At 41.2% G+C, this 11,391-nt stretch overlaps 1 protein-coding gene across 3 annotated transcripts in view; it reads left to right on the top strand.

Moving 5' to 3' along the window:
• The window catches only part of COL14A1 (collagen type XIV alpha 1 chain), a 207,997-nt gene that overhangs the window by 162,269 nt on the left and 34,337 nt on the right, over positions 1-11,391 (top strand). For all 3 annotated transcript variants that reach the window (XM_040625803.1, XM_008689298.2, XM_040625802.1), the window contains exon 41: positions 10,895-10,949. In XM_040625803.1, coding sequence (XP_040481737.1) covers positions 10,895-10,949 — 55 coding nt within the window. The remainder of the gene's footprint in view (positions 1-10,894; positions 10,950-11,391) is intronic.

Genomic DNA, 11,391 nt, shown 5'->3' on the forward strand with positions numbered 1-11,391 from the left:
CCCATTAAATGGAACTACTCAGTCCGTAAATCATGTCCACATAACTATATCTAAAGGAGGCATTCTCTAAAAGTTAGATTTATGTAGGCTTCTTGTATATGTGGAAGGAGTGTCTAGAAGTATTTATATGTTTTGGCAAAGGGCTTAGACCAAGATCCTGTTTGGTTACACACCTAGATTCTTCCATGATTCCTGGAGCTCTGAAAATGGCAATTCTGAAGGTTTGGTTCAATGAATTGACTTGATTTATCGATGCGTGGAGACAAGTCTTGGCAAAGAACTCCCAAATCAAACATATTGAGCTGGTGTTTGGATCATTTGGTTTTAGAATACTTTCTTTTTAAAAAATCCTTTTTTTCCCTTTAAAAACCAATATACCAGCATAGACTTTTTATAATTATTGTGCTATTCCTTCAAACACGTTTTCTTCTAGAAAATGAACCGTCTTAGAGCTGTAATAAAGTAGATTTTATTGTGCTCTCTCCCTCAGTTTGGAGGCAGAAAAACTTTCAGAATGTGTTCAGTTCCTATTTTGAAAAATTCTTGGATGGAAATGGACTTACTTTTAAAAACTGGCTTTCAGAAGATGCTCATTCTTTGCAGGGTCATGTTTAAAAAGTATTGTGCAAATTCTGTGACAACTGTTTTAGAGAAGGACAATGGTACTCCACGGTAGAGCTTTAGGGAGTGCCATCCACACAGAATAAAGTATAATGGTGCCCTCTAGAACTGTGTAACGTGGTGGCCTTGCTTGAGGGAGCGACTGCATAGATCTTATTTAATAAGATATTCATTGAGCACTTATCTGTAATTGAGCACATTCTGTGTGCCGTGTGCTGTGCTCAGCCTGGAGACAGTTGTCCATTGCTGCCTCCAGAGGGGAAGGAGCCAGAAGAGGAGAGATTTTCAATAGCTAAAGGAGGCAATTCCTAGACCATCTACGTGAAGGACATGGAAGGGTATGGTGGTGTCAGGAATGCGACTCTTAACCTGGGCCAGGAAAACAAATGGGTCTTCCTCAGAGACAGCAGAGAAGGAAGGAAAAGTGGATGAAAATGGAGTCATTTAGGTGGTTCTGATCTTTTTAGTCAAATATGTGGGGGCTTAAGGAAAGTAAAAGTCTAAAATAATGAGATAGTTGCTTAGCAGGATTATAAAGTAGGAGGTCCAGAGCCAATATTTATGGGGGTCATAGCAGATCCAAGACATGGAGCACCTTGATGGAGGGCCAGGTCTTTCTGGGACAGCAGGTGTCCATGATTTGCAGTGGGAGAAAAGTGTCGCTGAGAGTACCAGGAACAAAACTTCATGATAATTCCTCCTCTGCCTTAGGCCATCTTAAAAGGCAAAGAGAAAAATAAAAGAAATGACAGTAACTGCCATGGTATATAACGGACTCTGGATGATGAGACTTCCCGCTGAAATGCCTGAAAAGCCACTTCCAGAAAACTGCCCATTTAGGCTTGACTGTCCAGAGAATTGGGAAGGCAGAGCTATTTTATCTTTTCGTCTCACCACCCCCTGAAATCACTTCTTGTTGCTGTACCTTCATTGCCCCTGATCCTGAGTGAAGAAAGCCCACTCTAGACAGAGGAGGGAGCGGCTGGAATAAATCTGTGTGATGGTGTCCGGCCAGTGTTTCTCAGTCCTTGGAATCTTTCCGGGGGTGAGAGCATGAGGCGGGCTGTAAGAGCGGTCAATTACTCCCTCCCGCTCGTCCATCTTTCTTTTTCATCTTTGTCTTCTCTTGTTGACAGGTAAGAACTTCCAGCCCAGAGGTAGCCCCTTCACCTTGACTATCGGCTTAGGGAAAGGTTAGCATCTCTTTCCTGGAGCCGAAGTCAATGTGACCCCTTAATTTGGCCTGGAAGGAGAGAGAGCTTAGCAAAAATAAAAAGGAGAAGATTAAACATCTCCTCTTTAAACAGGGAACATGTTTTCTAATGTTTCTGGCTTTTTCTGGCTTTTCCCATGGGGAATCTTTGACTCTTAGAGGCAACTCATACTCAGAGCTGGGCCTGGGGCCATAAGCACGTCCAGCAAAAGTTGGACTTCTTCACTGAACAAGTCTCGGCCTCTTGCTGGCAAGTGACAGAGCACAGTGCTGGACCACTTTTTAAAAGGCAACAATGGCTAAGAGAGGAGGTCTCAAATGTTCATGCCACAAACAAGAAATGGTGGTCATGGGATGGGATGGAGGTGGTAGCCGAGGTTAGGGTAGCCATCATTTTGCAGTATATAAATGTATCAAATCAGCATGTTGGTACCTTAAACTTATACAGGGTCATATGCCAATATGTCTTAATAAAGCTGAGAAGAAATTGAATATTCAAAAAATTAAAAACAAATTTAAGAAGGTAAATATAAGTAGAAAGCAACAGCGCCAGTCCAGATTCAATAGTTGAGGGCAGTCACCTTCATTCCCAGCCATTCCTGCCAAAAGCATTCGGGGCTCCTTGCCCCCCATGTCTTGCCACCTCCCTCTTGTTCTTCCCTCTTCTTTCCTTGGTGTCTGTGACCCCAGGGCCCTCCTGTGATCTTTGAGTTCCTCTGATGAAGGGTGGGGGCTCAGGTGGTCCTTAGCGAAACTAGGAAGAACAGGCAAGACATGGATGATGAATAGAAGTGAGAGAAAGAACTGAAAAGGGAAGAAAACAGGAAACACGACCTCTTTTCCAGTTCTGAGATTCACTGAAGTCCAAGACCATGAGCTTTCTGTCAAACTCTCCAAATAGAAACTGTAAAAATTATTTTTATTTTCCAATTCTTGATACGGTTATATAAAAGAGGCAGAGAGATAGGAAATAAAAACGACAAGGAGATAGAACTTTTATGGCAACTGAAAGATAGTAATTCCTCCATTGTACAGAGGGTATTCGTTTTTAAATTCAAGTGAACTGAATTTGGAATGCGTCCTTTGCCCCAGGTCACTGTTCCCTGCATTTTCATGCCATAACCACAGCCTCCCTTTCTCAGCTGTAAAAGATGAAATAAAAAAAAAAAATCTTCTGCATATGAATTCTGCTGAACTTGTGAGGTTATGAGAAGCAGGATGGACCAGTGGTAAATATGATAGATTTGGGCTGTTAGCCAGGCCTGAGTTTGAACACTTACCATAATGACATTGGACCAGTTACTTACTATTTCCAAGCCTCACCTTACTAATCTGTGAAGTAGAAAAAAATATTTGACTCCCCAGAGTTACTGTGGAAATTAATTCATATAAAGAATTTCTATATGAAAATTTAATTTTAGCTAATCTTAGTATTCACTATTTTCAATGTAAACCTAATAAGTCAGGGCAGTATAATATTTTATAATGCCTGTGCTTGACGTATTAAGATGCCTTAGAAGATTTTATAGAACCATAAAAAAAGAGTCTGAAGAAAAAGCAAGTGGTTTGTTGCTGTTGTTTAACTTTCTTGGATTCCACGTTGAAAGGACACTTGGAACATGCTTCCTTTTGATGTGGGTCCGATGTATACAAAGGCCATTCTTGTGATAAACTGTCTCATTTCATCAAAGTGAGTTGGACTTAAATATCCTTGAGAAATGGAACTTGAGTCAATTATCTGGATTCAACTCCTGTTATAAATGTTAAGCAGCGATGAGAGATTCATCTAAGGAACATTTTGTTAAATACGAAGATTCAAGATAATATCCCCCTTGAGTATCTTCCTCTTTCAGAAGAGGAAATGTAAAAAACCCATCACAAAGCTAGTGGAGAGGATGATTTGATTTTCATTTTGGTGAGCCTAGATGGTTTTTATATATAAATCAACCACAGTGATGATAGTTTATGCAACTGGAACATGGCGGCTTATTTGAATGAAAATAGCAGGCATCACTATTACTAATTATCGACTAAGTGCACATGCTTTACCATGTTATGTTCTGTAATCCTCAGAATAACCACAAATGCCAGGCACTGTTAATCCATTTTACAGATGAAGAATCTGGAGCTTAAAAAAATGGAAGGACTTGGACAATGCCCTGCAGCTAAGGAGTGGTGGAGCCAGGAGTATAACCCTTCTCTTTGGCTCCAACACTGAGCTCTTTCTTTCCACAAAATTCTGTTTCATAAAGGTCACTGGGGGATTTTGTTCATGCAGGAAAGTCTTCCATTTGAGATATTTAATAAACAGGATGGAAGATACCTCGCCTAGAATTTGGGGGCTGGGAGAAGCCAGTTTGGGCTACTTTCTTGGTGAAGTAGAAGTTGGTAGTTCCCACATAGGCATGTGTTTCTATGACTTTGCACATTTATGCGGAGGATGGCCCATCTGAGCCCCTCTGAGAACAGTTCTTTGGGGGAATTTGTTATATGTTATCACTGCTTTGCAGATACTGCTGTTGGAGCATAGGGTGCAGACAATACCTGCCATGCTCTCTGGTTCCAGGGCCATCCTTCAGGGTCAGGCCAGATGCTTTGTATTTGCAAACCAGCTGTTCCTCAACTTAAGGGGTCAAAACTTGTTGTTTCAAGGTTTCCTTTGTTTTTAAACACACCGATTTCCGGGCTTCGACCTCAGAGATTCAGATACGCAAGGTCTTGGGTGTGACTTTGGAATTTATCGTTTTAAAAAGCTTCATGCTTCTGATAATCAGCTAAGTGTTGGAATCACTGGGTAGTACAGTGGGTTAGGCCTATTGTATGTCTGAGGACTTCCCTGCACAGAATTTTGCTGCTGTTTCAATTCACCCAAGTCATTGCTTCAGGTTACTAAAAATATGCTTGTATTTCTCTCTATATATACATTTAAATTATATATGTTAATATATACATATTAAGAAGTATACATATTAAGAAGTATATTGTGCATGTATATGTAAATATGTACACATGCTTCTATATACATTTATATGCACACATAGATACTGTGTGTGTGTCTGAAAATGCCCCAGGGTGGCTCAACATGGTACCATACATAAGGACTGATCTTGGGTATCTCGGCTGGGCCAGTATTTACAGAGTCTGTGGCTTTTTGGTGCTTGGCCTCTTAATCTGGTGGTTGGTCTTAATCCTTTGCTGCAAGCAGCAGCCTTATTTCTTATGGCTGACTGCCATGCTGGTTGGTCTGCTGGTGCTCACAGCAGTCCAGAGCCATGCCACAGGCTGGAAATCACACAGCAGGAGTTTTTTCAAGTGTTTCTCTAACCCTCACTGCTTGGTTTGCTTCCTCTAAACAAACTCAGCGGATGCCAGTCGTTTACAGATCCCACTCTACCTGAGAGTGTAGTGTAAGTCAGAGGACCTTAACTATTGGTATGCTCTAAAATCTTAGGGTTCATAATCTGTGACTCACCATTCCAGGCTTCAAAAAAGTCATGGGTGGTGGTATCATGATTGAGTCACGAGTTCTGAGTGCTATGTGATAGCTACATAAACATAAATATCCTAGCTTCTGATTTCAATTTTAATTGCAACACTTTTTGTGGGCACGTCGGTTTCAGCCTTTAAATGCCATAGACACAGAACTTAGAAACGACAAACTTTTTAAGACCCTACAGTAGATGCCTGCCACCTCAATACATACATACATGTATGTTCCAGGGCGGGACAAGGGAAACTGCAAAATGGACATTAAAGAATGGTTAATTGAATGTCTATAAAACAGAACATTTTGCCGATTTCAGCCATAGGTAAATTTAGTATTCATTCAAGTATCAGTGAGGTTTGAAAGCACATATTAGGGTTGATTTCCCTTTGCTGACAAATCATAGCCAACCATAACTTAATAACTTGCTCATAGCCACCTCTTTTCAAAAACAAATTATAAAAATTCTTTCAAGTTTTTAGAGCAAAACTTATTTGTAATGTGGGTTGTGGGTGCATATTAATATTGTGAGGTGGGAATCCCAGAAACAAAAATGCCTGGAGCTGTTCATATTATAAAACATGTCTGTTTGCGGGTGGCTGACTTCAAGCACTTGAAAAATATATTTGTCGGCTTAAGTGAATTTCTACATTATGCTTTTCACTTAATCTTCTATTCCCTGCCGTTCATTCTTCATTGCTTACTTGGGGTTTCCGCTTTTTATGAGGGTGCTTAATCCACAAACACACATCTTCTCAGATTGGCTAGCTAATATGAAATGGAAAATTTATAGATATAGAAATGTTCTTGGAAATGCAAACCCATTTTTAGCTGATAAGGGTTGAAGACCATTCATTCGGTGAGCTTTGATTAAAATTAAGCTGAATCACAAAGCTAGAATTTGCCATTTACGTTGCCTTGTAACATGCAGACATCTTACAGAGTTTTTCTTTTCACCATGTTTATTGCTTTTATATAGAAAACTGCTGCCCTCGATCCTCACCCTGAGATGAAGAGGTGAGAAGAGGGACCTGAGTCCTGGCTAAGCATTGCCTGACTTGCAAGGATGGGCTGTAACATGGGGCCACAGTGGCTCATGAGCAGGGAGACTCTTGCAATGGCCCAGTCTTCCCAGGTTCCTTGATTTAAACATCTTTCCAGTGAAGCCCTCTCTCCCTTCCCATGCTGGGATGAGCTGTTCTTTCTACATATTCCCATGGAACTCTCTCATCCATCATCATAGCGCTCTGTCATTTTCTTTCGATTGTTGGCTTTGCTCAAAACTATAAACTCCTTGGAAAGACTGTCTCGTTCATCATCAGCTATCCAGATCCTACCAGAACGCACAGCACAGAGTAGCTTTGCAAATACTTTTCTAATGTGACAAATGTGTGGCTTACAACTAAAAATCTTTCAAAGGTAAATTTACTCGTGTGATTAAAAAGTTAAAATGTAAAACTATTTACATGATGGAAAATGTGAAGTTTTTATTTTCTGGGGTTAGGAAGAAACTTTGGAGAAAATGGGTTTGATGATGTTTCTACAATGGTAGTAAGAATAACATCCTTTTAGTTACAACAACATGGAACGAGTACATTTTAATTTGCAATCAGGGAAACGGGTAACTCACAGTAACCTTAAGCATGCCTTTATTATTTTGTTTAATTTAAATTCAATTAGCCAACACATAGTGCATCATTAGTTTCAGATGTATTGTTCAATAATTTATCAGTTGCCTATAATAGCCAGAGCTCATCACATCACGTGCCTTCCTTAACCCCATCCCCCGGCCCCCCTCCCCTCCAGCAACCTAATGCCTTTATTCTTGAACTGTTGTGTCTAAAAATGCACAGTTGTTCATGAGAATCCATGAAAGAAGGTGCTAGAGTAAAATGCACCGGTGTGGACACTGTTGGCGCCCCAGTCCGATCCTCCTTTCCTGGCAGGTGTATTGCATCCAGAAAAAGCTATGGATGCTGACTGCTAATGATTCAGAATTGGCCCTTCCACAGAGACTTGCCTTGGAAATGCCACGTTAGCCCCCTTCCATGCCTAACTGATATGAATGAATAAAACCTTACCATGGGTCAACTCTGGGATGTAACACACTCCCACTCTCCCCATGGGATAAGCTGATGGCCAGACTTCAGAGAAAGCCAATTCCCACGCCTCTTCCCCTGCCCTGTCCTGCCTCCTTCACTACCTGGCTGGTTTCTCCCAAAAACAGACTCTCTGTAAATCAAAGACATAACATTCCGTCTGCTTCTAGGAAACTACCCCTAAAATACTCACTGAAATGAAATTTCAGCTTCTGAGGGTACATGACTCCTGACGCCTTTGCTCTGTACTCATGGAGAGCTCAGGAGCAAGGACAGATGACGTGGCATTGCCTCCCTGCCTTATATATTTCCAGACTAATGATACCCGAGACCAATACTTATTTAGTCGACATGATAATCAGAACACTTCTTCCAGGAGCCTCAATTTTGTTCAAATTAAACATTTTGTTAGTACCTATTTTGTGCCAGCAATGTGCTAGGAAAATATTAGGAATGGAACAAGGAACAAAACGTAATTTCTGCCCTCTCAGCTTCTGATAGGTAGAGGAACATGAAGTGAACAAACATCTTGTCTGGTATCCTCTTTTGATCACCCTAAAGTGCTAGCCCCTGTGCCAAATTTAGCTCCTATTATGTAAGAACACTTCTCTGTCTTCCCTTCCAGATGACTCACACATGGGGTCTAGAAATCAGGGGAAGGCAGGGCAGTTCACAAGAACATCCTTTAGCGTCCCATGGAAGGGAGCCCTGACAGATCACAGCTTTTTCAGCTCCCTCCATGTGATTGGGAGGAAGCGTACATGTGTTCTTTCCTGCAGGTCTTCCCTGGAATAATGCAGGATTCTTTTAAGAAAATATGCCATGGCTTGCCTCCCCCTGTGAACCAAATCGCCCCTGTGTTTTGGGGCAGTCTTCGTGCCTCAGTGTGGATTTCCGGATGTTGTGTTGGCCATGTGTCGTGTGGGGGTCACACGTGGGTGCGTGTGTGCTTCCCGTCCACTGCTGGAAGAGTTTGAGGGCAGGAAGCCAAAAAATGTCTTTTTTAAAACATCTTCTTAAACTATTAACTATGTGCCCAGAATCCATTTTTTCTTACGTGAACTTTGAGGAAATAATAGATTTTTAAATTCCTTTTTAAGAAATTTTTTTAATTCCCCCCCTTTTTTTTTAATGGTAAGGTCTCCTAACCTCTTTTGGCCCCAAGTTTCCTCACTTATAACATGAAGGAATTGAACTGGAGGAGTTCTCAGGTCCTGTTCATCTCTCACGTATTCTGATTTTTGATGCCCTCTTCCTGAACGTGCTACATTTAAACAACATGCAAAATAATTTCTTTCAGACCAAGTCAGCATTAATTTTTGTTGTTTAGTTAACAAATCCAAAAAAATGTGTGTGTGTGTGTGTGTGTGTGTAACTTAATCGTATCAGGGTCTATTACTGCAGCCTTCTGACTTTTTTTTTTTTTAAGTAAGCTCTAAGCCCAAAGTGGGGCTTGAACTCAATGACCCCAAGATCAAGAGTCACATACTCTCCTGACTGAGACAGTCAGGTGTCCCCTGACTTAATGTTTTTGACTGAATATCTGAAATGAAAAAACAGAAGTGGTAGTAAAAAAAAACAAAACAAAACCCAAACAACTAGCTTGTATAATAGCAGAGGATAACTGCTATAAAAAACAATCCTAAAATCTCAATGGTTTAATGCAGTGAAATAAAATAAAGTCCATTGTTGGTTCACAACCCAATGCTGTCAACAGGATAGAGAGAGGAATGGGGAGGTCGGATCTCTGCTTTATACGGTCATTGAGGAACTCGGGGTCTCTGCATCTTGGGAGACTTTAATCTTCAACACATGGGCTCTGGAGTTGCTACAAAAGGGGAAAAGAAAGTGGAGGATTACCCACAGGAAATTTTCATAAGCCAGAACTGGCCCCTTTCCATTAGCCAGAGTTCAGCCCTGTGGCTCCAACATGATTGCTGGAACAGGAGGCTGGGAACTTTGCCTCACACTGTGCCCGGGAGAAAAGGAAAATCATGAATATTGGTGAGCTCTAGAACTGTCAGCCTTATCTGGGTTTCAGACTTACCAGTATTGGAGTTTGAGCAAGTGTGAGAGGGCCTTGCTGCCCACTACTATTCCTACACACTTATCCCAGTGTCTCTTCATGCGCCCCTTATGTTCCTTTCTCCCCATGCACACACCATTTCCTTTCTTCCAGCCTCATCTTTACTCTTTTATTTGACACCTTGAGGTAGAGAGAGATAATGTGAATATGGATGGGGAGCCATAAGAAGATGATTTTCATGAACAAGTGGGAAAAACCAGCTCACTGGAAAAGCGGCACGAATTTCAGAAAGGGGATTGGGAGAGGCAGTGAGCAAAGAGGGGTTGGTTTGACTTGGTTTGAGTTGGTTTGAGATGGAAATGGATTGATTATTCCAAAAAGAGACATATATCAAGACAAAAAGTTCACTTCTCCATGTAGTAGAAGATGATGTTTTGATCAACATTTTATTAACCTATTATAAATTCTAATTGAAGAACCTCTTTCATGTTTTTAACTGCATTGGAAAGACCAGCATCCACAACTAAGAACTATAACCATGTAAGAGTAACTCATTGTGGCCCTCATATTTTTCACATAAAACTAACACACACATACCCACATTCAATAATTTAGGAAGATTGGGGCGCCTGGGTGGCGCAGCAGTTAAGCGTCTGCCTTCGGCTCTGGGCGTGATCCTGGCGTTATGGGATCGAGCCCCACATCATGCTCCTCCGTTGTGAGCCTGCTTCTTCCTCTCCCACTCCCCCTGCTTGTGTTCCCTCTCTCGCTGGCTGTCTCTATCTCTGTCGAATAAATAAATACAATCTTTAAAAATAATAATAATAATTTAGGAAGATATTTTTAGAAAGAACATAATTTGTGCCTAACGGGAAACCAACATCTACTCATTTGTAACCCGGCGATGACATACATTGAACAAGCTTGCCCAGCAGTCAAAACTGTATCATTGCAACAGGAAATCCCCCCATAGTCTCCTACAGGCCGCTTCTGAAGAGTGGCACTTTCAGATCTTGTAGTAATTTGTAAGGTAGGTTTCTTTGATAAGTACTCCTTGCCCCAAACTCTCACTGACTCTAGGTCATGAAAGACACTAACTCATCTTTTTGTCTTTTTGTCTGATTAATTACCAAGACTTCATCTCCTTTTTCATTTGTTATGCTTGGTTTAATGAAATAAAAAAAAAACAACAGAACACTTTCTGGAAACAAGTTCCTGTTTAGTTTGTAAGTGGCATGTCTTAGACCTAAAATTCTTGTGCTGGATAATTTCATAGAGCCAACAGACACAAAAGTCTTGCCAGGAACAATTCTCATGAAGGATTTAAAAGCAGTGAATCGTTAGAAATCCAGAGCAAGCAACAGGACTTGCCCCCCAAATATTAGGCGCCTCTATTCGGAAAACCATACAAAGCAACTGCATAGTTGACACATTGTGTTTCTTTTCTCCAGGGCTTTCCTGGAAAGGACGGGTCCTCTGGCCCTCCAGGACCACCAGGGCCAATTGTAAGTATTTCCACAAACTACCAGGATGTGCTCTGCTTTAAAGCATTTCATTTCTTTGAGAAATTTTCTTTTCCTCAACGTTTCACCTGGGCAGCCATCTTGACAGTAGGGTAATGACTCACTCTTTGGTGCAGAGCTTTCCCTCATTCTACCAGAGCCACTTCGTCCATAGCATCCCCTGCACTGATCTAGTTTTTATTGAACATAAATAAGGTTTGGGTTTGAAAGAACTACACCTGCCTGATAGCGTGACTTCTAAAAAGTGTCTCCCCTATTTTGTTGGTAGTTGGCAACAGGAATGAGCAATGGATCCTGAAGTCTTGGTGTTGAGAGGGAGGGAAGCTATCACTGTGTGTGTTTGTTACTCCTTCTTGAGAGCTGGTTGTCTTCGATGAGAATGTGTGAGTACTCACCTTTGCTCCATTTTCCTATCTCTCTATTTA

This window comes from Ursus maritimus, unplaced genomic scaffold (assembly GCF_017311325.1).
Source record: "Ursus maritimus isolate PB19 unplaced genomic scaffold, ASM1731132v1 scaffold_9, whole genome shotgun sequence".
In the NCBI taxonomy this organism is placed as follows: Eukaryota; Metazoa; Chordata; class Mammalia; order Carnivora; family Ursidae; genus Ursus; species Ursus maritimus.